This window comes from Sorghum bicolor, chromosome 6 (assembly GCF_000003195.3).
Source record: "Sorghum bicolor cultivar BTx623 chromosome 6, Sorghum_bicolor_NCBIv3, whole genome shotgun sequence".
Lineage (NCBI taxonomy): Eukaryota > Viridiplantae > Streptophyta > Magnoliopsida > Poales > Poaceae > Sorghum > Sorghum bicolor.
In genome coordinates, this window is record NC_012875.2 from 1,818,767 (window position 1) to 1,845,719 (window position 26,953).

Below are 26,953 nucleotides of genomic sequence, written 5' to 3' on the forward strand. Positions count from 1 at the left end.
CGGACAGATCGTGTGCGAACAGACAGAAAAACAAAACGCCCTATGCATGAACCGCGACGGATGAAACTAATTGTATGACAATGTTTGACTCATGAGGTATTAAATATAGATTATTTATTACAAAACTAAAAATAAAATTAGAGAATAATTTGTGAGATAATTTTTTTAAGCCTAATTACTCCATGATTGGACACTAATTGTCAAATAAAATAAAAATATTATACTATCTGTTAAACTTTTAACACCCCTAACCAAACACTCTCTCAATTTGAAATAAAACAAGGGGGTTAACACTAGTAGAAAAGAGTACAACGCCGACGCCTCCTTTTTATACCACATGCGGTTTTAGTTATCACGCGCCTATGGTATAAAAAGGGCGGTGTCAGAACTACCAACCGTCTGTGAAGATGCATCTTCACAAGCGGTTTTCCTAACAAAACCGCCTGTAGAAATCATGTATTTCTACATGCGGTTTTCCTAAGAAACCGCTACTAAAAATCACATTTCTACAGGCGATTGCTTAAAAAAACCGTATGTAGAAATCATGTATTTCTACAGGCGATTTTCCTAAGGAACTGTCACTAAAAAATCATATTTCTACAAGGGGTTGCTTAAGAAAACCGCATGTAAAAATAATTTGAAATTGAATTTTTTGAGCTTTTCAAATGACCTTGTTTGAAAAAACTGTCAAAATGAAAGTTGTAGATCTCAAAAAGTTATGAAATTTTATAGTTGATAGTTTTTTCATTTGAGGTCATCTTGTCGTTGAAAACAACGTTTCAATTTCTTAAATTTGAAATTCAAATTTTGTAAATGACCTCGAATGGAGAAACTACCAATATAAAAGTTGTAGATCTTAAAAAGCTATGAAACTTTGTCGTTGACAACTTTTCCATTTGAATCTGTGTATGGTCTTAAATAATCAATGTATAATCAGTTTAGGATAATATGTGGGAAACTAAACTCTAATATAGATAAATCTGAGTGATAGGTGGAGTGGTAGAGGAGGTTACGCGTGAGGGCAATGTCTTAGGTTCGAATCTCACCGGCTGCGTAGCGCGCAATTTTACGTGAAAAAATGCACGACTATTTTTAAAATCTTTTTTTCCTATTTTTAAAAACTGATTTCGTATTTTCTAGAAAAGGATTTCTACAAGCGGTTCCCTAAGAGAGCCGCATGTGGAAATGTTTTCTACAGGCGACTTATAAGGAACCGTATGTGGAATTAGCCCATTTCTACTAGCCTCCATCGCAAGCGGTGCTGAAAAACGCTAGTAGAATTAGGTTACCAACCGCTTGTATAGTATGCCCTTGTACTAGTGTAAAAGAAAAATTTTGCTCTTTAACATTAGATAAACATAGAGAAGACATTAAAAAAAGGTAGAGATAGAGATATAGGTTATTATGAAAAGATGCACGTGTTTAATTAATTGTACAGCCAAATTCAAATGTTTGTTATAATATCAGTGACGGCTTGAACTTTATAAAAGGCTACGAAATTCGTTTTGATTGGCACCACATATCCAAAGTATTTTCTCTTTGTCCAAAAAAAATAAGTCTTGCTTTTGAAGAAGTAAATCAATCTAAATTTTGATCACATAAATATATCAAAATATAGTATGATATATAATAATTACAATTAAATCAATATGAAATATATTTTAATAATAAATCTATCTGAGGATATAAATTCAGTTAAACTGTAAATTGATTGGTTTATTAAATGATGAGATTTACATTTTGTGTGTGTGTGGGTGGGTGGGTGGGGGGGTGTTAAATTGTTAATAGAGGAACTGAGGAAGTACTTCATTGGCGGCAAACTGATATCAAGTATTCCCTTTGTTCAAACTAGTATAATACCCGTGCTAACGCTACAGACAAATCACATAACTAAAATATTTATAAAACATTTGTTTGCCAATCATCAACAAGATCTAGATTTGGTTAGAAAGTATTTGTTTTCACATGCTTGGCACCATATATGCTTGAAAGAATTAATGGCAAGTGATAAGCCAATAACCAATAAAACTTTCTTTTCTTCCTTTTTTCATTTGGACTAACAAAAATGATAAGCTGGCTACACACGGTGGTTTCCCTCTGATTTGTGATCCCAATGGCCTTCAAACCCTCTGTTTGCATGCACAAATAATAACACATATTATTGTTTTCTCACTAAAGATGAATATTTTTGTTTAGCTCTTTGTAAGTTATGACTGGCTTCAGATGCTCTTATAGTAAATTAATGGGGAAAAACACGTGGAAGTGAAATACTAAATACCTTTCCTCAAATTTCACCTGGTTTTCTTCTAGCATAGTCTGAAAATATGCTGCCACACTACAGGTTAAAAAAACAATTTAAAGAAAACTCTGGTGATATAATGCATTTAGCTTATTCATCAGGAGAGACTACAACTATCCTGTGAGATACTCTTGTTGTCTATAATTTTGTAGTGCTGCCTCTTTAAATAGAAAGTGGAAAGATAATACTATGTTCCTTGACTGTTCTCACAAGAGTCCACATCCGCAGCAACAAGAAATTGTTTCAATAAATTTCACCGGGAATTGTTTCAATAAAATTCATGTCTTCCAAAGGAATGTCTGTGCGAGGCAAACTGTAATGGTAGCAGAAATTGCTAATGGCACTGTGTTGCCGGTGCTCCACGAAAGAAACGGTTCATCATCATAGTATAAGCATCAAGACAATAGGAACCCAAATTAGAAGATGCTAAAGCCCAAAATAAGTTCCAGAACCTGCTTATAAGTTTGGTATAAGCATCAAGATAATAGAAGATCCAAATTAGAAGATGTTAAAGCCCAAAATAAGTTCCAGAACCTGCTTGAGTTATAAGACTTTTCAAATAATCTGCATTAAATAAATCAATATCATTGAAAAATCTATAGAATATTTTCAGCTCATAAATGCTCAAGTTTAAAAGAGAAATACAATCCATTTGCATCCACTGACAAAATTAGCGAGCTTGGTACTCTTCATCTTATTTACAAGGAAATGTAAGAACAAATCAGTGAGGTGTGGAATAAATCACCAAATTCAAAATGTATTCAAATGTATCAGCTCTAATCCAACTCTCACGCAGTGTGGTAACCTAAACACACGAAGCTCTCATTCGAAAGCATATTTGCAAGGAAAAAAGTAGGAGAAAAGCCAGTCACACTTACTGAAGAAATTTGGCACATGATTAGCACCTATTTTACATATCGAAAATCATCAGTTTCAGCAAATTTGGTACAGGAGCCAGAAACATCACAAATTCATTAGTACCGGACCACGGTGAAAGGTCCTAATATGGCTAGAGGGGGGGTGAATAGCCTATTTAAAAAATCTACAAACTCACTAGAGCAAGAGGTTAGTAAATAACAAAGCGAAGCTTTTTATTCTAGCTCTAATGGGGTGTTTGCAAGCCACCTATCCAACAATTCTAGTTGATATAATCACTAGGCACACAAGGGCTAAGTCACTACTTACACTAGAGAGCTACCTAAAGTTTCTATACAAGTAAGTAAGCTACTCTAGTTTGCAAGAAAGTAATAGAGATGGTTTGAACTTTATACCACCGCGTAGAGGGGATGAACCAATCAATAATATGAAGTCCAATCACCGGGAGAAATCCAAAGTACAATCACAATGGAGACACACGATTTTCTCCCGAGGTTCACGTGCTTGCCGGCACACTACGTCCCCGTTGTGTCGACCAACACTTGGTGGTTCGGTGGCTAAGAGGTGTAGCACGAACCTCGTCCTCACTAGGACACCACAAGAACCTACCCACAAGTGAGGTAGCTCAATGACACGAGCAATCCACTAGAGTTACCTTTCGGCTCTCCGCCGGGGAAGGTACAAGACCCCTCACAATCACCGGGAGATGGCCACGAACAATCACCAACTCGTGCCAATACTCCTCCGCTGCTCCAAGCCGTCTAGGTGGCGGCAACCACCAAGAGTAACAAGAAAACCGCAGCTAGAACGATCCCCAAGTGCCACTAGATGCAATCACTCAAGCAAATGCACTTGGAATCACTCCCAATCTCACAAAGATGTATAATCTATGAAGGAGATGAGTGGGAGGTGTTTGCTTAGGCTCACAAGGATGTCTAGTAGTCAAGAATGCCAAGAGAATGAGCCCCAAGCCAGCCAAACACGTATTTATAGCCCCTCAAACAAATAGAGCCGTTGGCTCTTTCACTGGGCGAAATACGGGGTCACCGGACGCTCTTAAAGGGGCACCGGACGCTCAACACCAGCGTCTGGTGCTCCAACGTCAGCCGCGTGTCAGAGTCTAACGGTAACCTGCAGAGCACCGGACGCTGAGCAGGTTGGCACCGGACGCGTCCGGTGCACACCTGATTCATGCGCAGAGAGCTCCGCAAACTCGTAGGGTCACCGGACGCAAGCCACCGGACGCACCCTGAGCGTCCGGAGCTCACCGGACTCACACCCAGAGAGGTTTGTAAAACGCGCGGACACCGGACTCAGACCACCGGACGCTCCAGCTTGCGTCCGGTGCCTGGCGTCTGGTGCCTAACCCTAGCTGAGCCAGGCAGCCTGCACACCGGACGCTCAGACACAGCGTCCGGTGCCTCTGAGCCAGCGTCCGGTGAGTGTTCCTCAGCGAGAAACACTCCCACGACTTCTCCAAAAATTCCCACCGGCGCAATAGAAAATATGCACTTCATTTTCTCGAAAAGCGCCGAATCCCGCCTCTCTACCCTTCAAACTTCAACTCCCTTCTCAAAGAGTGCCAACACCACAAAGTGTGTACCAACAAGTGCACGTGTGTTAGCATTTTCACAAACAATTTCTTTGAAGGAGTTAAGTTAGCTCACTAGGTTCTAAATGCATGCTCATGAATAATGACACCTAGTGGCACTTGATAACCGCTTAGCCAAAGAATTCCCCTCTTTATAGTACGGCTATCTATCCTAAATGTGATCACACCCTCTATGGTGTCTTGATCACCAAAACCAAAACCCTAAGCAATACCTTTGCCTTGAACTCCATAGGGTTTTGTTTTTCTCTTTCTTCTTTTCCAAGTTGAGCACTTGATCACCTTGTGGTCATCACCATCATCACCATGATCATCACTTGCTCCATCACTTGGCATGTACCAACCTCATTAAGTCTACACACACTTAGCATAGAGGTTAGTACTAGGGTTTCATCAATTATCCAAAACCAAACTAGGGCTTTCACACGGGCACCAGATAAGAGAATTCCTTGCTACGGTGGATGTGTAGATAAGGGTACCCTGCAAAAACATGTTAGACTCAGGCCAAATCATCTAATAGAGATTCCGAGAACAGGAGATAGATCTTACCGGTGGCTCCTTGAAGTGGGGGTGGCCCTTGGAGAGTTTGTACGCCGCTAGCTACCGGATGCCGGATCTTGCCGCCGCAGGACGAGCAGGCGAGCACCTAGTCACGCATGATGCGGAGCAGGCACGCCCAGTGCAGGTCCATCGCCTACAACAGATGCGGGGGGAGGGGCGATCCTGGCCACTGCCACGCGAGCTCGCGAGGGCCGGAGCGTGGGCACTGTCTGGCCGATGGCCGTCGCTGCTCGCCCGGTCGTCAGCTTGCACGGCGAGGGGAAGGGGCGCGAGGCCTGACCGGCTGCCGCCTCCTTCCTCCTTTCGTGTGTGTTTGGTTTTTTTTTGAATTTTTTTTATTTTCTTGGAGCAGGGATCGAACGTTGGCCGCCGAGCGCCGCGCGGTGCGGGGGAGGAGCGTTGAAGCCTCCATTGAACCGTAGCCACACGATTGAGTTTGAAGCCTTTGTTGTGATTTTTGGCCCTTGATTTTAAAGGAGACAATTTACTGGGTACAATCTCTAGGTGAACAATGGTTAAATTCTCTCAGCATGGGACACAAGCTAGGGTGTACCTAGTATAGTTTTAAGTGTTCCCTTATAGTAGAGATTTATAAGACCTTTTGATTCCCCTCGCTAAAGACCAACTGGGGCAAAGTGGCGAGGCCAGTTTAGATGCCGAGCGTTTGCTATGCTTATCTTTCAAATTACATATACAAAAGTAAATGTGAATACGACACAGCTTGTTCAATAAGTCAAATTAAGCTTAGCCAGATATTGCTCACTTGCTATTTAAGTTGACGCGTTGTGATTTATGAACCCTGTTTGCAACTTATCTTAAAATAAAATGATTTAAACAAGCACCAGGTTTCAGAAACAGTCTCACCAAGCAAGATCAGCTTGCCATCAAACTTGCCTAAGGTTTGGATTGACAAGCCAATGAGTCAATGATGGCAACCATTTGAATTACAACACGCACACACAAATGCTCTGAATGGATGGAAATAAGTATACACATAATGTTAATCAGATGCAGGAAATTCAACTGTAACTGCTTCAGCTGAACAAGGATATCAGCCAGAACAGTAGCAGCATGGACTCAATGAAATGTAACATGGAAAGAATATACAACAGATACTGATGATACGCAGTGCAAAAGGTAAAGAAGACATGGTGCATCAGTGACAGCACCAGCTGTGATGGAGTGAGCATCTCCAAACGCTAGTTTCCATGTCACCTCCAGCTTTGCCCTAAGAATGAGTGTTTCTTGATTAAAGAGGGGCCCATGGATGGTGCATTCTTCTCAACTTGAACTTTGAGGTCCATTCGCCTTTAGGTCTTTGATTCCAAGGGATGCACCAGCATTTTAACCACGCAAGGAAGCACATCATCCACATCTCCACTGGCATGCAAAGATCATGCAAGGAGTCATCATGAGTTCATGGTTAAAGAACTTCACAGCAGTGAAGAATGTAATTACCACAGCTACCAATGTATTACGCCCGCTCCTCTGATCTTGATCTTATGAACCTCCGGCGACTCCTTGGTCTCTGAACTTCTTCATCCACAGCATCCCCTTCGTCCTCCCCCTCATCATCATCATCATCATCATTATCATTATCATCATCATATTGGAGACCTAACAAATTCTCTCCCCACAGATAGCGTCTTCTCTGCCTTCTCAGGCCCCTTGATGCGCCTCTTGGCTCATCACCTGATCTAATCGGACTACTGCTGAGCATATGAAATAGAAAGAATGTTGTCAGAAGAGACCCACTTGGTTCACTTGGGCCACTGGTTTCCCGGTCATGTGAAAACATTTCACCACCTTCAATAGCATAATCACCAAGCACAACTGCCCCAGGCATAGCAGACCTGATTGCGCTTACTATGTCAGCATATTCACGCTGATGCTCCAGGTGGTGCCACGCACGGCGTCTTGATGGATCAACATCAGCAGGCCTTGTTGTGGGGTGCACCCTTCTGGCATGTCTACGGATCTCCCTGTAGTTACCAGAAAACGTGCAGGCTTCTCGTGAGCAAGCTCTGGATTTCTCATCCAAATACTGTCTAGCTTCTTTGATTATCTTCCAGCCACTAACGCCCCCTCTGCACAGTGGACACAACAATTGGTTTAAGCTTGACACGTCACTTGACTCTGAAGGGCCATTCATCTCAACCTCATGAGCTTCCAATGTCAAATTTGGGCCTTCATTGTAGTTGTTTTCTTCCTGTTCTCCAGCAATGGCAGCAGGTCTATGACTGGCATCTTGATGATTGGAAGCTTCATCAGGTTCAGATATGTCTATGTGTAGCCTGGGGCTCTCTCCAGTGAGACCAAAACGAGATCTCTGGACAACATTTTGGTTTCTTGTACCCCTAGGCATGGACGAGCTTGACTCTGAAGGACTGTCCCCATCATTGACTTTCATTTTCTTGAACCTGTCTAGGCAATTTGAATGCCTATAGCTTGTATCACATATATAGGATCGGCATCCTTTGTCATGGGAACTGCACAACAGAAGGACAGCATTGTGCGGATGGTCCATGCATATCGGACAGAGAACATCATCCCACTCCTTGTGCAGTGCAGCAGTATCTGTATCTGCATTTCCCATCTTGAACAACTTCTTTGCATTTGCCATCTTCAGCAAACTGTTCAGGAATCACTGTAAGTATCGAAGAAATTATTACATGGACTAAACATATGTAGCAATTGCTATCTGCATTCAGCAATGAAGCTAGATCATATAATCATATAAGATATAAAATACTCCCTCCGTCCCAAATTATAAGTCATTCCAAGAATCTTAGAGAGTCAAAGTTTTTCAAGTTTGACCAAATTTATATTAGCAAAATAATAACATTTTTGGTACCAACCAAGTATCATTAGATTCTTTGTTAGTTATATTTTCATAGTGTACCTATTTTATGACATAAATCTTTATATTTCTCTCTATATTTTTGGTCAAACTTGAAAATGCTTTGACTCTCCAAGATTCTTAGAATGACTTATAATTTGGAACGGAGGGAATATATAATATTGTTTCTAAGCAGGCAAAACAATAGAAGACATTATCTTAACCAGGGTTAACTGTGGAAAAAGCTGATTGCTCTTTTCTCATTCTTCAATGAAGAACCTTCATTTGTAATTATTGCTATAAAAAGCACAAGAACTTTAAGGTTCAATCGATGCAAATCACAAACCATGACCCATGTTTTCGATAAAATTTATGGACAACTCATGTTCCAGTTAGGATAATTAGTTTGCATATATTGAATCTTGATTTCATATACTTAGCAATCAAATGTACATGGTGTGCAGTGGATGAAACCACTTAACACTTAGACCAGAAATGTTGATATTTATACAAGAGAAGCAAAATTTCTGTACTGGGTTTAGCTGGTCTGTCCAGTGTCTACCCTGATTGACTGATTCAATAAAACAGAAATACCAACTAATTGACTAAACATCACAAGCACTCAAAAGCACATCAATGAAATCATGTTATTTGTGTTTCCTTTTTTCTTCTTTTTATTCTATTTGAATTTTTTTTTCTCGAACAGCGCAGGAGAACTGCGTGTCATTTCATTAAGGTAGAAACAAATTTACACGGGTCCAAGAGACCCAACTCTCACACACCACAATTCTATTTGAAATGGCAACCAGAAAATGCAATTACAAAAGAGATGCCCTATATACAATAACAAAAACATTCTGGATTTGGCATGACATTAGCAAATTAGCCTTTGAATGGGATGACAACACAATAAATAAAAATTGCCAGGATAAAATGCTAGATCAGTTACACACCAATACTAGCTCTGTTAACAACTCAACACCTGCTGGCCCTGCTATGCACTAAGGGCCTGTTTGGTTCCCCTTGCTAAACTTTAGCTAGCTAAAATTATTTTAGCTACTCTTGGGTGACTAATGAGACTAAACTATTTTAGCTCCTTTTAGTCAATGTGTTTGGTACTTTAGCTACTAAAGTGACTAAAGTTTAGCTAGCTAAAATTTAGCAAGAGGAACCAAACAGGGCCTAAGACTAGGCACATGTTTATGAGTTATGGCTACCAACTTGTAATCACGCTAGCATGACCTTCTGTTGAATTACCACCTAATGCAATGAATGAAACTGAACTAATGATCAAGATACTACAAGTGCCAAAATAACATAAAAATATAATCGAAACCACTATAGTACATCGTAGTAATCATTTATAGTGCAGAGCTGAGCATTATGCGGCACCAGGTGAAGGTCAGGCCTATTTGAGAATTCCCTATTTGAGGCCCATAAGGCGCTTTCACTTCCAAATACATTTGAAGTCTCAAACACTAACAATTCATCCTAATTTGCTTGCATAAGTGCATATATACATTCTTAGGGAAGCAGGCCAATGCCTTCGTTGTGTATAGAACCAAAAAAAAATATTTATATTTTCCAAAAAGATGCTAGGCCGCACATGAGAAATGACAGCCAATTTGTCATTCATGATTCATCCATCTCTGTACACTGTACAGTCAGGTATATACTTACCAATTGCACATGCAAGTAGGGGCGGATCCAGTAAAGGGCATCGGTGTAAACATGAACACCCCAACCCCATAGTATTTGCAAAACAATCGAAGTTTACTAGGCATAATACATGCATAAACACTTGTAATTAGGTCAGATCCGAATACAAATAGTAAATTAGGGTCTGGGTGCTCGGTTTTGCACAGCAGGAAGGGAAGACCAAAGGGTGGGCGTACCTGCTGGTGCTCGTCGCCGGTGAAGGGCCTGAAGAAGACTTGGGCACCTGGCGTAGGACGGCAGCGCCGGCGACCTGGGCCCGAAGATGAGCACCGGGGCGTAGTCGTCGCCAAGAAAGTGAGGGAGAGAGAGGGAAGGGGATACTGGAAGAAGAGAAGCGACTCAGATTCACCATCTGATTTTAGCACCCAATATCCACCGTCGAAAGAAAATCGCATATCATTAATATTAGATTTGTTTTTATATTTTTTATCGGATTCGAATTTAAATATAGACAGTATCAGTCATCTCGCATAGGATATAATTAGATATTAATATTATAAATATGTAGATACGATACGCTACTAGATGTTGAATATGCGGAGTCGGATATAGACATATTTAAACCTTTCTAAACGGATTCGGTCTCGAATACGGTCGAAAAATATATGTCATTTTCATCCTTGCTTTGGGGCATTCTACTAGAGACTTGGCTGCTTTGTTTTTAAAAACCGCTTGCTAAATTAATGAGCTTGTATGCGTAAACTATTTCTAAATCATCCTAAGCATTTTTATAATTTATTTCTCTTATACCTTTACATTAGGAACTTTGTCCTACTTCTTATTACATATTCTTCCACCTTAGATTGGCACGATGGATATACACACGTATTTATTCGTGCCTTGAGGTCAATTTATCCGAGCACCAAAAGACTGGGAGGATTGAGGTCAATTTATCCGAGCACCAAAAGACTGGGAGGATAGATTCGAAGTAGTTACAGATGTGCTTTTTCAATCTTGCCAAAAATCATAAATTGGGGGATTATTTTGAAAACTCTTGGAGATGCCCTTAAATGTATGGAGCTAAAAACTAAGGTTTACCATAAGCCTTGCTAGAGCTCTCAAATTTAAGAGACCCTCAAATCCCGCCTTCGGTGCTTATTTCTACGGCTCTCGAGGGAGCCCCTACTCGACAATTTGTGTCGTTGAACTCGTGTCTCACTCTAAATTAGTCCCTCCTCGGTCCGATAGTTCCTCCTGTGGCACCAATCACGCCTTCTCTACCGCTGCCACCAGATCCAGCAACCTCCAAGCACCGCATCCTCCGCTAGTCCTCCTCGTCTCGGCTATCGACCAGAGAAGAAGTTGTGACATTTTATGTGGGTTCCTCTTGGTGGCATCATGTCGCGCTTTCCTACCACTCCTGCTAGATTTAAGTAGGGGACACGTGGCTGTTTCTGGAGCACCGGACGCTCTGTTCCAGCATCTGGTGGCTTACCCGCAGCACGTCCAGTGGTCCCTTGTTCAGCCCAGTAAAAGAGCCAACGGCTCTATTTGTTTAAGGGGCTTATAAATACGTGTTGACCGGCTTTAGGCTCACTCTTTTGGCATTCTAGCATACTTGACATCCTTGTGAGCCTAAGCAAATACCTCCCACTCATCTCTTTCATAGATTAACCATCTTTGTGAGATTAAGAGTGATTCCAAGTGCATTTGCTTGAGTGATTGTATCTAGTGGCACTTGGAGATCGATTTGACTGTGGTTTTCTTGTTACTCTTGGTGGTTGCCGTCACCTAGACGGCTTGGAGCAGCGAAGAAGCATTGGCACGAGTTGGTAATTGTTCGTGACCATCTCCTGGTGTTTTGTGAGGGGTTTGTGCCTACCCCGGCGGAGAGCCAAAGGCAGCTATTAGTGGATTACGTGTGTCATTGAGCTACCTCACTTGTGGTAGGTCCTTGCGGTACTCGTGGTGAGCTTGGGTGTGGACTCCCAATTAACCGCCGGACCACAAAGTGTTGGTCGACACAACGGGGACGCAGCGTGCCAGCAAGCACGTGAACCCTGGGAGAAAAATCGGTGTTTCAATTGAGTTTGATTGGCATTCTTGTGGTGCTTGATTGTTCATATATTGTGATTGGTTCATCCTCTTTACGCGACGGTATAAAGATCAAACCCTCTATTGTACATTCCCGCAAACTAGAGTAGCTTACTTTCTTGTGTAGAAACTTTAGGTAGCTCTCTAGTGTAAGTAGAGACATAGTTCTTGTGTGCCTAGTGATCATATCAACTAGAATTGTTGGATAGGTGGCTTGCAAACACCCTATTAGAGCTAGAGCAAAAAGTTTCGCCTTGTTATTTACTAACCTCTTGCTCTAGTGAGTTTGTATATTTTTTAAATAGGCTATTCACCCCCCCCCCCTCTAGCCATATTAGGACCTTTCACCCCCTCCTTCCCTCGTTTCTCCTCTACCGTTGCATGAAGAAGTCGCAAAGCACGAAGTAGAAGTCGCCGGATGTGGCAATCCCCCGAATCCACATTGCTTTCCTCCTCCGTCATGACCCCCTTCTTTCCTCCTTGTCGCTCCTTTTGTCCAATGGTGAAGAAGATGTGCAAAGAAGTGCACGCGCAGTATCCTCATCTATAAGCATACATTAATCAATAGAGCATGGGGGAGAGAAATTTGTCCATTGGAATAAATTTGAGGGCTCATGTTGGAGCAAATGAAAGGCCCTTAAAATGAGGGGTCTCCAAAACAAAAGTAGGACCCTGATTTGAGGGCTTCTACTAGAGTTGCTCTTAGGCAAGGCTTTGCATCACCTTGTCAAGTAAGGTTACATGTTTTGTAAAATGCCAAAAACTAGTTTTGCCTAGCAACCTAGCCCGTCTAAGCAAGGACAACCTTTCCCAAGCTAACGAGTTGAATCGGCTCTTCTAGACGGGCAAGATTTTTTTATCATGTGTTCCTCTTTCCTCATCAACTTGGCTTCTGCTTTGATGTGTTGCTCTTGCAATCGATTTGGAGCAAAGAGTTTGTGCCACAATCATCGAGTCAGGCGGTTGCCTGTTGCTGTTGGTGTTCCCGTGCTCATCCATGACACCATTGCCAAGGATGGTGGACTTCTTTTACAGTGCAGTGTATAGCTAACGAAGTTGATATTGTAACTTTTGCACACGAAAAGGACATTTACTTAGACTCATATAAATCTAGAGCAAGCATGCTACTCCATATGTTTTATAGGGAATCTTGACTTGATCATTTTTCTAGGATTATTGAAAGGATGTGCCTAATTAAAAGCATGGTGCATAGTTGAGGTGAGGCTCCACCATTAAACGTTTTTTAAGAGTCTTTTGCACTAGAGTCTATGTGGCCTATTACTCATGGAACATCATGATATCTTGATGATCCTCTTTTACTAATTTGTTTGAACTTTTGTTCACATTCCGAAAATAAAAAAATGTTTACTTATTTGTTTTTAAAAAATGGACATGAGAATCTATTGAATACCTAATAACTCACTTATTGGACTCCATGTATTCCTATTTCTTGTCACCATCAAATTAGTATCTTACACAATGCTATGATGTTGCACACCTTAATACTGGACTATACAAATGTTTTGGCTTTGTTTACCACTCCCTCAAGTAGCCACCCTCTTCTTCCAATGCTACTATCTCTAGCACAAGACCTAAAAATGTGTGACCTCCATAAAAGGTCATTTGGATCAAATGTGTCACCTATATATTGGCTATGGCAAGAAATGTGGAGTTAGTAGTTTGCAATTTTGATGGTGAGCTCTTCCTATATGTAAAAGGACTAATAAGAAGGAATAAGAAGCTAGACACGCAAGCATAACATTATCGAGTTGAACTTGAAACTAGCATGTTAAAGCTAAAGGATGAAACATGATATAGACTATGATTAACCACATCCAAAAAACGAAATCTATTAAGTAAGCAACTAACAAAGCAAAAAAAATATATTGATTGTATAGCAAGTCCAATAAGACGAGTCAGTTACATTATAAGGATCTAGATCTGAGTAAGTTAACTAGCATCAATAGTTGGGAAAAATATATAATAATAAAAACCTCAAAGGCTGAATACATTCAAACTATATGTGAATAAGTTCATTTATTAATTCCTCCATTCTATTTTATAAAGGCATAGCTTAACATGACATGATCTTCTAAATTACACTTTGATCATCAATTTATTTTATTTTATAATTTTGTATTTATAATCTTATGATAATTACTCCCTCCATTCCAAATTATAAGTTGCTTTGATTTTTTGGTATATCTATTTTGTTTTGCATCTAGTCTAGATATAATGTATATCTAGATATATAACAAATTATATATATATATAAGTAAAAATAATTTATAATTTAGAATAGAGGTAGTAGATAGTAGATTTAATTACAAATCTAATCATATCAATTTTATGTTATAGCAATTCAAAGTTGTTAGTTAAATTGTTGCTAAAAAATTTTAATATTTAAATCTTAATATACATATAAACCTTATAAACATGCAGTAATTTGCGAGTTACACTATTATATACTAAGAGGCAGGATGTAATCTACACCTAAAATTTCAGCATATTTTTTATCCATCTATTTTTTGATCCATCTTTCTCTAACTAACTCCATTAGATATAAAAATTGTCTCTCTTTACGTTTGTCTATAGCTCTCATGTTTTATATTGTCCATAGCTATCACGTTTTAGAATAAAAAAAGTCTATATTACCCCCTCCAAGTTTGTCCTATGTCCAAATAACCCCCTAAACTAACATTTGGTTCAATTTACTCCCTCCGGCTATTTCAGTTGGTCCAACTAACACCTTAAAGAGATTTTTCTTTTTTGTTTCTCTATGTACAAACCAAATTTTAGTTTCAAATTTGTGAGGTGATAGAAGACATTGTATTTTGTTTTAGAAAAATACATTATGAATTTTTCATCATTATATTTTATATGATATTATATCCCTACTGTTAATTTATTGTTAAATTTCCTAAGCTATCAAAATTTGGTATATATTTTTTCTAACATAACTTATAATATTCTCTATTATATACAAAAGTTGATACTAAAACTCAACTAATACGTGGAAAAACTGAAATAATAAATCATGCTAAGGGGTAAATGAGACCAACTGAAATAGTTGGAGGGAGTAAATTGAATCAATTGTAAATTTAAAGGGTAATTTGGACATATACTAAACTTGAGGGGAGTAATTTGAACTTTTTCCTTTTAGGATCCTAATACACATACATGATGTTCATACCAGTCCAACCCCACGAATACAACTAGGACTGGTCTAACTCGGTTCTTGAAGGTGCTCATAAAAGTAAGGTATGCATACATATGTTCATAGAGACGAGTGTGTGTTAAAAAAACTAGGACAAAAGTATTATTAAACAAAACATATTTTAATAATATGATAATACTAGGAAGAGTCCTAATAATAGAACACAAATCCCTTTTCGAATACTCATGGACATAGTTTCGTTCATCTTATATATAAAATAATAGCAATATTATTTTGCAAAGAAAACAATACATTGTCATCGTCGACGAAATACGGTCGGCAGTCTACCTAGAGGTATGCCCAAGGTAGTAGATTATCGATAGACAGGTGCGCAAGCTACGAACTAGATGGTGACACAAGACACTACTAAGGATTTTATCCAGGTTCAGCCGTCGTGAGGGCATAATACCTACGTTCTGCGTCTGATTGTATTGATGATATGAGATGTAATCAGATCTGTTCTCTAGGGGACCCCCGTCCCTCCTTATATATTGTGAAGGGACAGAGTTACAAGTAAAGTATCATATTTGGTATAATATCTTTTTTAGTCTTATGGTGCACGCCGACCAACGTCGTGCCTTCATCTTATGGGCCAGACCACCTCCAACGATGCGACCCATGTCGAGCCATGAGAGTATAGGGGATTATACCCCACAACTAGTCCCCGAGCTCCATGTATTGTGGTGGGACACGTCATCTTGAGATTCTTCGACCAGTCAGGTTTGACGTCTCCGACCAGTAGAAAAGTTCGAGCAGTTGCGACAACATTTCGGCCAGCTCAGAAGACAGTCGACCACCATTGATACGAAAGAAGCAGGTTGTCCGAATAATGCATGATGCTCTTGAGAAAAAGATTTCTTTCCTGATAAAGTGTGTCCACTTTACTTTTCTGAAAAGTGTAGGGTTTGAAAAAGTAAGCATATTCACCGTAAGGTGAAGTGTGCCCACTTAGTCTCCGAGCCTGGTAGTAGGTGACATAGACATGTGGTGCCAGGGTCTAAAAAGAAAAGTCCACATAGAAATTCTGATATTGAGATGCATCGCTAGGTGCATCGTACCAATGTAGTCCCCGAGCTTGCTGGAAGGCGACGTATGAGCCTTGTAGCAAGGTCTAAAAATTAAAATTGCCCTCAGTTGTATATGAGTATAATTCATATGTAACCAAGGAGAGCAGTTTCTAAGCTATAGTCGAAGAGTGATCGAAGCAATCCTTGAATACAATATAGAGTGATTGACAAGTCCACGAACACAGTTGTGAATGTAAACGTGCTCGATGATCGACACAGTTCTCAAGCAGAGCGTAAGGACAGGTCGACGAGTCCCCGAGCATGGTTGGAAATGTAAACATGCTCGGTGGTCGGAGCAGTCCTCGAGCACGATGTAGGGAATGATCGACAAATTCCCGGACGTAGCTTGTTGACTGGGCCAAGCTCCTGAAAATAAATACGGAGAATAGGTAGTATATGATGTAAAAAACTCTAGAGAAAAAATCAACGCTGACATAAGTTTTTAGCTTTTATGTTATATTAAAGTTAGCACGAGTAGTTAAATCATCCAATAGCTTGCACCAGCTCTGGTCTGACCAATAATCTGGAGCATGAGACACGGAGCCTAGGCACACGTAGGATTGCTAGCCTCGCTAGAGAGCTATTGCGGACCACCCGGAATGCAGAGGACAGATCTCGTGCACGTGTGGGGAGAAGTCGGAGACAGTGTCGGCTCTGAAAAACTCGTGTAGGAGAAAAAACTAATCGGCTTACCAAAAAGTTGTTTGAAGGATAATCATATCAAGGACATTATACAAAATTTATGCCAAAAATAAATAAAATATTAGAAGTGCACTTATCTTTAGACGGAAGGACAGACGTCTATTCGGTGGCGACAAAATTGTGTGGCCCTCGAGCTTTCTAACGTGTTGTCATGACGGTGGTCGCGGTGTCATAGCGACGACGTTCTTCGTGGCGATCATTATTGTGATATGACAGGTGATCAGAGCAAGTAGGCCAAGCAACTTGGTCAATAGCCCCGAGCAAGTCGGTGTTGTCGATCTGCCTCCCTTTGTAGCAGAGGTGCGGGTAACGCGTTATCAACGTGGTCGGAGACGTTGCTGGAGTGGTCGGAGCTGTAGCTAGCGTGGTTGAAGCTACAACCGACGTCGGTGAAAAGGTGAACGATGTAGATCGAATCTGCGCCTCCTCTATGATCGTGACGGTGAAGTTGTCAAGGCCGGTGGTCCAGGTGATTTGGTCGATGGTGAACATGAGGTCGTCCGCCATGGCCACGAAGTCAGGGATGATGACCATCTGGCTCGTCTACGAAGCTGTACACACACCCCTACTTGGCACGCCACGGTCAACAAAATACGGTCGGCAGTCTATCTAGGGGTATGCCCAAGGTAATAGAATGTCAGTAGACAGGTGCGCAAGCTACGATCTAGATGGTGACGCAAGACACAGATAAGAAATTTTGTTCAGATTCGGCCGCCGTGAGAGCGTAATATCTATGTCTTGCGTCTGATTGCATTGATGATATGAAATGTAATGAGATATGTCCTCTAGCGGACCCTCGCTCCTCATTATATACCGTGAAGGGACAGAGTTACAAATAAAATATTCTATTTGGTACAATATTTTCTTATATCATTGCGGTACACGTTGACCAGTGTTGTGTGCCTTCATCTTGTGGGCCAGATAACCTCCGATGATGCAGTCTATGTTAAGCATGAGGGTATAGATATTTATAAGCCCACAGTCACCGAGCGCTCCAGATTTTCTTGTTACTAGCGCAAAAAGCATCACTCCAAATGCAAAAAAAAAAAAAAAATCCAGTCGTCCTTTTGTGATTCCGCCTAGGTGATATATTTGCAATAAAAAAATCTTCCAGTGACCAAGCGAGGGTGGGTGATACTTGAAATAAAGAAAGAAAGTTGGCTCGTGAAAAAACATGTTGGCTCATCGAGAGAGAAAAAAAAGAGAAAATAGCCAATCGAATATGTACATATTCATAGAAAACCAACCAATCCAGAACCAGTATCATAGACACAAACCAAGAGCATACTGTACTTAGGATCGGACAGAGAAATAGATGCAAACAAAACTAAACTCAAGAACAGACAGGAAACCCAAACCCAAACCAAAACCAAAACCAAATCATATATCGGTTGTACTGACCAGCAGGAGAATCCCCCCAGTCCTGAATAGTTGGGAATCCTAATTCCAATTCAAATATATTCGGATCCCATATAACCTAATTCGGAATTCTAATACGAAATAAATAAAATTCTAATCCAAATTCAAGAAACAAGTAGAAATTTAAATCTGTAGACGTATCTCATGTTATCTTACATATTATTTTGGTCTTTTTATTTTTCGTTCATTTTTACCATCTCTGTTTATGTTTGGACAATATTTTCTAGATTAATTTCTTTCGGTCGGTATTTATGTCCATCCATTTTTCTTTTTTATTTTTCGGTCCCCATGTGTTTTGGTTCCGTGGTGTCTATTTGCTATTTTCCTGGGTTCTCGAGGGTGTAAAAAACAACAATGACAAGATAAGACATAGCATATACATCAAGTATTATGAAAATGTGAGAGCCTACCCATCCCATTGTATTAGGTAGACCGATAGTAGAGCAATCAACAAACCCTTATGATATCTAGCTATTTTTTGTCAGGCTAATCTCTACAAACTAGTATAATCATGTCTTCTCCATACACACTGCTCTTCTTAATTGCTAAGGACACTGAAGGTTGTATGTTGGCTCAACCATGGCAGTCAGCCCATCCCACGTCATCATAGGAGCCATGTCCACACGGGCACTTTGCTGCCCACCTTATCGTTGTGCAGTGCTAGCCCAAGTTTGCATGGTGGCCGGCGTGCCATGATACAGGCTGCCTGGTCGTGGCTGGTGAGATTGCACGTTGTGCTGCCGTACCCGTCATGCTGCCAGTTTAAGTCGTCTTGCAGTGACCGCTATGCTCAAACTCGCTCTATCATACTACCATTGCCATCGCCGACAAGATAGTAATTAAACCACAGTTCCATTGCAATGCACGGATAATTTTACTAGTCTATATAGAATTACTTTTTTTTATTGGTCTTTATAAGAAATCAAGGAACTTATAATATCTAACTGTAACAACACATTGATAATATAAAAATTAAAAAGTTCTGATATATTTATTTACGAGTAAATATTTTTGTGTCTTACAACGAAGAAAAAAATAACTATCAAGATTCTATTTTAATTCATACATAATTAGTAGAACATTATAATATTACTAGCAACATTAATTTATATTATAGATGTCATAATTATCATAAAATAAATCATAGCTTTTTTATTCTACAAAATGGGTAAAAAAAATGTAACACTCCTGTCTCTATTTACGATTAACGCTTGATAGGTCTTTTTTCTATGATAAATTTATGAAAATATATTCTATGACAATTTATTGGTACTAATTTGGTACTATAAATTTTAGTTTTTTTTTAAAAAAAGTTTAGTTAAAATTATAAAATTTTGACTTAAGACAACTCGTTTTCACGCACATAGCGAGTACAACTTTCACGGACTCAAATTAATAATTTGATTGAAAACGAGACGATTTTACGAATTTGATAGAAATCCGTTTGGGCCGACTGTAGAATTCGGGAGGGGAGGCGACTGCGGACTGCGGCGACATACGATCCCAAAGCCGGCCTTCTCTTCTCCCTTGGTTCGTTTTTAACCCTCGCTCGCTCGCGTCGCCTCCTCCGCATCCGGCTGCTGCCCCTGAGCCTCCGCCCCCGCCGTCTCGGCGCCCTGGTCGCCGCCGGAGCGCCGCCTCAACGCCTCGATCTCGGTACGTCCTGCCCCCGAATCTCACCGCTCCCGCCAGATCCGAGGCCGCGCCGGCAGGATCCGATCGGGAAACACGCGGATCACGCGCGCAGAAAAAAAAAAAGGCTCCTGTCTCATCTCGCTTCCGTCTCCGCCGCCCGATTCCGCAGGTTCTCCGACGCGATGCAGCCGCCGATGGGGAACGAGAGGCCGCCGCCGCCGCCCGGCCGCCCTGTCTCAGCCTTCGTGCCCGGCGCAGCTGTCCCGCCTCCACCGTTTGGGGCCGCGGCCGGTGGCCCGTTCGCCCCGCCGCCGCGGCAGGGAGTGCTGCCGCCTCCTCAGTCTGGTGCTACGGCGCCCCCTTTTGGGGCTGCGCCACCCGCCGCAATGGGTGGGTTCAGAGGTCCACCGCCGTCACAGGGACCCTTTGGAGCCGGTCCACCGCCGTCACAGGGACCCTTTGGAGCTGGTCCACCGCCTCAGGGCCCTTTCACCTCCGCACCGCCGTCGCAAGGTCCCTTTGCCTCTGCTCCACCGTCTCAGGGCCCCTTTGCCTCTGCTCCACCGTCTCAGGGCCCCTTTACGTCCCCTCCACCGTCTCAGGGTCCCTTTGCTGCTGGACCACCGCCGACTGGTCCCTTTGCTGCTGCACCAGCACCTTTTCGCCCTCCGCCGTCCTCCCTTGCGCAGCCGCAATCTCCCACGGGAGGTCCTTTGCCTCCGCCACCGACATATGCGAGGCCGCCACAGACGCAAGGGTATTACACCGGTGCACCACCCGCGAACCCTCAGTTCCCGATGTCAAGGCCAGCATTTCAACAACCAGTGCAGACTATGCCTCCTCCACCAATGGGACCTGCTGCCACGTTTGGTAACCAGGCAGCGTATGCTGGCCCTCCAGTCGGAGGCACACTTCAGAGCTTAGTGGAGGACTTCCAGTCGTTAGCACTGAGTTCTGCGCCTGGGTCACTTGACCCTGGTGTTGATGTAAAAGGGCTGCCAAGGCCTTTGGATGGTGATGAGGAGCCAGTTAAGCTTATGGAGGCATACCCATTGAATTGCCACCCGAGGTACTTCCGGCTGACAACCCATGCGATCCCTGCATCTCAGTCATTGGTCTCCAGGTGGCATTTGCCTCTTGGAGCTGTGGTACACCCTCTTGCAGAATCACCTGATGGGGTAATGAACTGTTAATGTTTTATAATCTGTTTCTATTTTCCATTGAATGGGCTCTTTTCTTGACATGCTTCTTTCTCGTCACTCAGGAGGAAGTGCCAGTTATCAACTTTGGGTCCGCCGGTGTCATTCGTTGTCGAAGATGCAGGACGTACATAAATCCTTATGCAACATTTGCAGATGCTGGAAGGAAATGGCGCTGCAATCTTTGCACGTTGCTCAATGACGGTAATTATAGCGATCCCGAGCTTTAGCTCAAGTACCAGTCTGTGTTATGGAATGGCTTAAAAGGAACATACTGGTACACAAATGACTTTTCATGTCTGATTACTATTGATTTCAACCAGCCATCATATTATTTCCAAAAAGCAGTAACTATATATGCCATTTTTGTGATAGATAGGAAAGATTGTTTCACTACTTTGAATGACACAGTTTAGATGCAGAAACCACTAAGGACCTTTCCTCAACTTCCTTGTACTATGTTCTTGGTGTAGTGTGATGACTAGCATAGCATACTACTCCATGTCTTCCAAAGTTATAAGGCGCATAGTTTTCTCTGCCTTTTCAAAATACAATTCTTATATGTTTATATGTTACCTTCTTTTCCCTCACTTATTACCTCCTTGCTGACCTACATACAATCTTTAACTCTTCTCTCTAATATTTCCAATGTGATTAAATAGGCAATGCATGGTTATTTCCTTCTCCCTTTCTCTCGTTTCATCCTTCTTAGTTCTTTCACATACTCTGAAGAAGCCCTATAGTTTGAAAGGAGAGAATATTATGATGTAGGACGGTTTACACAAAAACTGAAATGTAGAATTAGCAGGCGAAATCTTCTAGCCAAGTGGCCATTCTATACAGGATGTGATTTTTTTTTAAAACCAGCACCCCATACCAAAGAAGCAACACTTTTTTTAACATGAAACATGTGTCAATGAATAGAGTACTTGTCTTTTCTATTTTTGTTTTTTTTTTGAAAAAAGTTATATTTGTGATCAACTTTTCGATTGCTATTATTCAGATGGTAACAGCAGTCGTACATTGATACATGCTATGGAAAAATTTCTAGTGATAAAGAACCATTTAGGATTTCTAGTAAAATTAAGGATTTGTTTGTTTAATGTTGATGTATAATGTCTTGAGAATTGGCAGATCAAGGATTGCTATTCAATTAAAGTTCATTCCAGAATTTAATCTTTTTGAAATTATTTATTTCATTAGAAAACTTATTTACCCCTGCAGTCTTTCTAGTACAAATCAAATCATTTTTAGTTTGATCAAGTTTATAGAAAAAAGTATCAATATTTATGATACCAAATAAGTGTCTCTAGATTCATCATGAGATATATTTTCATAATATGCCTATTTTATGCTACATAATTCCCTAGAAACCCTCTCCCATGAACTGCTTTATGGAAACCGTGCTTTCTTTTACTGCAGTTCCTGGAGAGTACTTTTGTGCACTTGATGCTAGTGGCAGAAGGTATGATACTGATCAAAGGCCTGAACTTTCCAAGGGAACTGTAGAGTTTGTTGCTCCAACAGAATATATGGTGCGGCCACCAATGCCGCCTTCCTATTTCTTTCTTATTGATGTGTCAGTATCTGCAGTTCGGAGCGGATTGCTTGAGGTATGGTTTATCTGCGTTTAAAATTTTTCTGATTGACATCTTTTTATTTTTTCCTTAATGACTCACATTATTTACTGCCATTTATTTCTTTAGGTTGTTGCAAAGACCATCAAATCATGCCTCGATGAACTTCCAGGCTTTCCGCGAACACAGATTGGATTCTTAACCTTCGACAGCACCTTGCATTTTCATAACTTCAAGGCATGCTCAACATCTCTCGCATAGTCATTCTTCAACTCAAACTTGCACCTTTTGTTTTGCAATACATGGCAATTTTTGAATGTCACATTCAATTTGTACTGAATCAACCTGTATGGTCTTCTTGTATCAGTCTTCTTTGTCACAGCCTCAAATGATGGTGGTTGCTGATTTGGATGATGTTTTTCTACCATTGCCTGATGACCTCTTGGTTAATTTGGTCGACTCAAGACATGTTGTGGAGTCATTTCTTGATAGCTTGCCAAATATGTTTCATGACAATGTAAATGTGGAGTCTGCTCTTGGTCCAGCACTTAAAGCAGCTTTCATGGTTATGGTATGATTCTTATTTCTATTCTATGCATGTAATATTCAATGTGAGAATTTTCATTAAAATGAATATTTAATTATTCCTTTATATCATTATCACCTTATTATTTGCACCAAAATTAAGGACATTTATGAAATCCCTTTGTAGAGTCAAATTGGGGGGAAGTTGCTTGTCTTCCAGAGTACTTTGCCATCTCTTGGTATTGGTCGTTTGAGACTTCGAGGAGATGATGTTCGTGCATATGGAACGGATAAGGAGCATACTTTGAGGGTACCAGAAGATCCCTTCTACAAACAGATGGCTGCTGAATTCACAAAAAATCAGATCGCAGTGGACATATTTTCTTTCAGCGAGAAGTACTCTGATATAGCTTCTTTGGGTGAGAATTTGCTGCCGGAATGTTTGAATTGGTGTTTTTTTTGGTACTCTATTTTTATGCTATATGTGAATTTTTTAGGGTCTTTGGCAAAGTATACTGGTGGTCAGGTGTACCATTATCCATCATTCCAGGCACCTACACATGGAGACAAACTTAAACTTGAGCTTAATAGGGACCTTACACGAGAGACTGCCTGGGAATCTGTTATGCGTATCAGATGTGGAAAAGGTTCATCCACAGCTGCATTTACCTTCATTTTCTATTTCTAATTGTCTTTGGTAGTTTATGTTTTGATCTAACTCCCGTAACATCTGTTTCAGGAGTACGGTTCACAACCTATCATGGTCATTTCATGCTTCGGTCCACAGACCTGTTAGCCCTTCCAGCTGTTGACTCTGATAAAGCTTTTGCAATGCAACTGTCGCTGGAGGAGACATTAATGACCACCCAGACTGTATACTTCCAAGTGGCATTGCTGTATCCTTTGATCTCAATCTGATTTGCACTACTCTTATGATTATATGCATTCTTGCGCATATTCCTTGATTTCAGTGCAAAAAATTGTTGTTATAGATGTAGTTAATAAGCCCTGCTTCCTAAGCATTTCTTAGATAACTGTGCTAGTTAATTTCTGTCATTAAAGACCTTCGGTAGCCCAAGAGTTGTGCGGGTACCCAGGCAGATTTTGATTAGCTCTAATGAGCTGTTTGTAATCAATGCAATATCTGTCTTTCTCTATATATATGAAGGAGACGCCTGGGGTTAGTTGCCTCAAGGCTAATCAAAATCTGTGTTACCTCTAACAATAGATGATATTTTTACATTGGAATATCACTCCTTCAAATTGTCATTAGCAAAAAGCTGTTCAGATAGCAATACATATGGATCATAGTGTGCCATTTAATGGGAAGTATTGTAAAAAACAATGTCTGAGTGTTCGCCTAAACAGAAAATGATAAAGAGTCAGCCGTCCTTGTTTAGTGAAAAAGTGGACTACATGGCCATTTGATTAGGCTAAACGTTTGTTAAAAGAAAATGATAAAGAGTCAGCCGTCCTTGTTTAGTGAAAAAGTGGACTACATGGCCATTTGATTAGGCTAAACGTTTGTTAAACACAGTTGGCCACCATGGTGTGTTTGCATGTCTTAACCATCATAAATGGTCGTTTAGGAAAATATAATTCTGTTGATTCCCTGATTTTTTTTTGGTCCGTTTATATACTCACCGCACACCATGTTGTTGGCTTTTTGTTTTTTGGTATATGTACACTTTTTGTCCTTTTCATATTTTGAGAATATTATGCATTCATGTGGTACTTGCTTATTGTGTCCTCAACCCCCATTAGATACACATCATCCTCTGGTGAAAGGCGTATCAGGGTCCACACAGCAGCTGCACCTGTGGTCACAGATCTTAGTGAAATGTATCGTCAAGCAGATACTGGTGCCATTGTGTCATTGTTGGGTAGAATTGGTTAGTAATATATGGATACCCTTCCTCTTTTGTAAATGTCGATATACATGTTATATGGTTATTACACAGTTTACTGATTATCACATCCTGCAGCGGTTGAAAATTCACTGTCTGATAAGCTGGACAGTGTCCGGCAGCAGTTACAGTTAAAGCTCGTCAGAAGTCTGAAGGAATACCGCAATTTATATGTTGTACAACACCGGATAGGCGGGAGACTGATTTTTCCCGAATCTCTAAGGTTTTTGCCATTATACATCCTGGCTATCTGCAAATCTCTTGCTCTCCGTGGAGGTTATGCAGATGTTTCTCTTGATGAACGATGTGCTGCTGGTTTCAGCATGATGATATTGCCTGTAAACAGGCTGCTCAATTTTATCTATCCTTCTCTGTACAGAGTTGATGAAGTATTAACAATGGTATGTTGTTCCCTCCCACTAAGCTGATTTAGTTGCTATTAGCCAGTGTTGCTTGTGGATTTGCCATGCCCAAACCACCCAAATCAAATTTGTCATCAACAAAAAACAATTATTTCCAGTATGTTCACTTGCACAAGATCTGTTTAGTCTGTTGAAATAGTTTCACAAGTCCTCAATTATTATGCTTTTAGTTTAAAATAAAATGTGATAGAGCCAGACATTTTTAGCTTAATTTGCATTGCACTATGATGCATCATTTCTATCCTTTTTGTAGTTTAAACAAGTTTACCTAACACTAATCGAAAGATTCAAAACTATCTTTTGTGTTTTGCAGGAACCAAATAAGATTGATGCTTCATTGAAGCGATTGCCATTAACATTTCAGTGTTTAGATACTGGAGGTTTGTACCTCCTTGATGATGGCTTCACTTTCTTAGTGTGGTTAGGTAGGATGCTCCCACCTGAACTCATGAACAACATTCTTGGAGTGAGCTTGGCAAACTACCCTGACCTATCTAAGGTACAACTTTTCCACTCCATAATAGTACTGCTGGCTAAATTTATGTTCTTCTATGTGCTTTATCATAAATGCTCTTGTATGAAAATTTACAGTAAATGTGTAGTGTACCATATATTTGGGTTTGCATGTGCACTAAAGTGGGGCGTGTTGCAGGTTTTATTGAGAGAGTGTGACAATGAGTTGTCAAGAAATTTCATGAAAATACTAAGAACCCTGCGGGAGAAGGATCCTTCTTATCACCAGCTATGCCGTGTGGTGCGACAGGGTGAACAGCCAAGAGAAGGCTATCTGCTTCTATCTAACCTTGTTGAGGACCAGATGGCTGGAACAAGCAGTTACGTTGATTGGATACTGCAAATTCACCGTCAAACACAAAGCTAATGACGAAGAACCAACAGGAAGTGATGCTTGAAATTTTTGCCTTACTGTATACTGCTGCAGAATGTAGATTCAGCTGCTGCCAGTTCCAAATCAATCTCTCAAACCCATGGCAGATCTTATTCACAAGCCAGCGGTTCAATGTGCCGTCCTGTAAGCAGCATTTGGCTGGAAAGAAAAGCTTCTTACTGTTAATATTTGCCCTTGTGATTATTTTATTTTGCAGAGTGAGAATACAGCTGTTGTATCGGAATAAGTAGGCAGCAAATATCGTGGTGTGGGTATATTATACAACTGGGGTCGTGTAGTGGCATTTGGATTCTTTCCTGATCTGATTCCTAGTCCGGTTCAGTTACTTGGCATTTGGGTTATAAAAAGTTCCATCGTGTAAACTAATTTTTGGCTATTTTAGTCTGTTTGTAACAGGAGATCTCATTTAATTTAACCATTCCTCGAACGTTCCTTTTAA

The 26,953-nt window shown here is 40.7% G+C and overlaps 2 protein-coding genes across 4 annotated transcripts; one reads left to right on the forward strand and one right to left on the reverse strand.

Annotated features, from left to right (window-relative positions):
- Positions 6,192–10,272, reverse strand: LOC8080286. Of its 3 annotated transcripts, none has more exons than XM_021463880.1 (3): positions 10,080–10,272; positions 6,813–7,978; positions 6,192–6,725 (listed from the first exon to the last, which is right to left on the reverse strand). In XM_021463880.1, exons 1-2 carry the CDS (start codon positions 10,253–10,255, stop codon positions 6,820–6,822), a joined length of 1,335 nt encoding a protein of 444 aa, XP_021319555.1. In that variant the 5' UTR covers positions 10,256–10,272; the 3' UTR covers positions 6,192–6,725; positions 6,813–6,819. The 3 variants fall into 3 exon arrangements, with proteins under 3 accessions (XP_021319555.1, XP_021319554.1, XP_021319556.1); XM_021463879.1 differs by having other exon boundaries at positions 6,804–7,978; XM_021463881.1 differs by having other exon boundaries at positions 6,804–7,992; positions 10,080–10,218.
- On the forward strand, positions 19,771–26,953 carry LOC8080287 (protein transport protein Sec24-like At3g07100). The gene is made up of 13 exons (XM_002446018.2): positions 19,771–19,998; positions 20,147–21,155; positions 21,242–21,380; positions 22,599–22,789; positions 22,883–22,990; positions 23,121–23,324; positions 23,466–23,697; positions 23,776–23,925; positions 24,018–24,174; positions 25,043–25,170; positions 25,264–25,586; positions 25,921–26,106; positions 26,260–26,953. Exons 2-13 carry the CDS (start codon positions 20,160–20,162, stop codon positions 26,485–26,487), a joined length of 3,042 nt encoding a protein of 1,013 aa, XP_002446063.1. The 5' UTR covers positions 19,771–19,998; positions 20,147–20,159; the 3' UTR covers positions 26,488–26,953.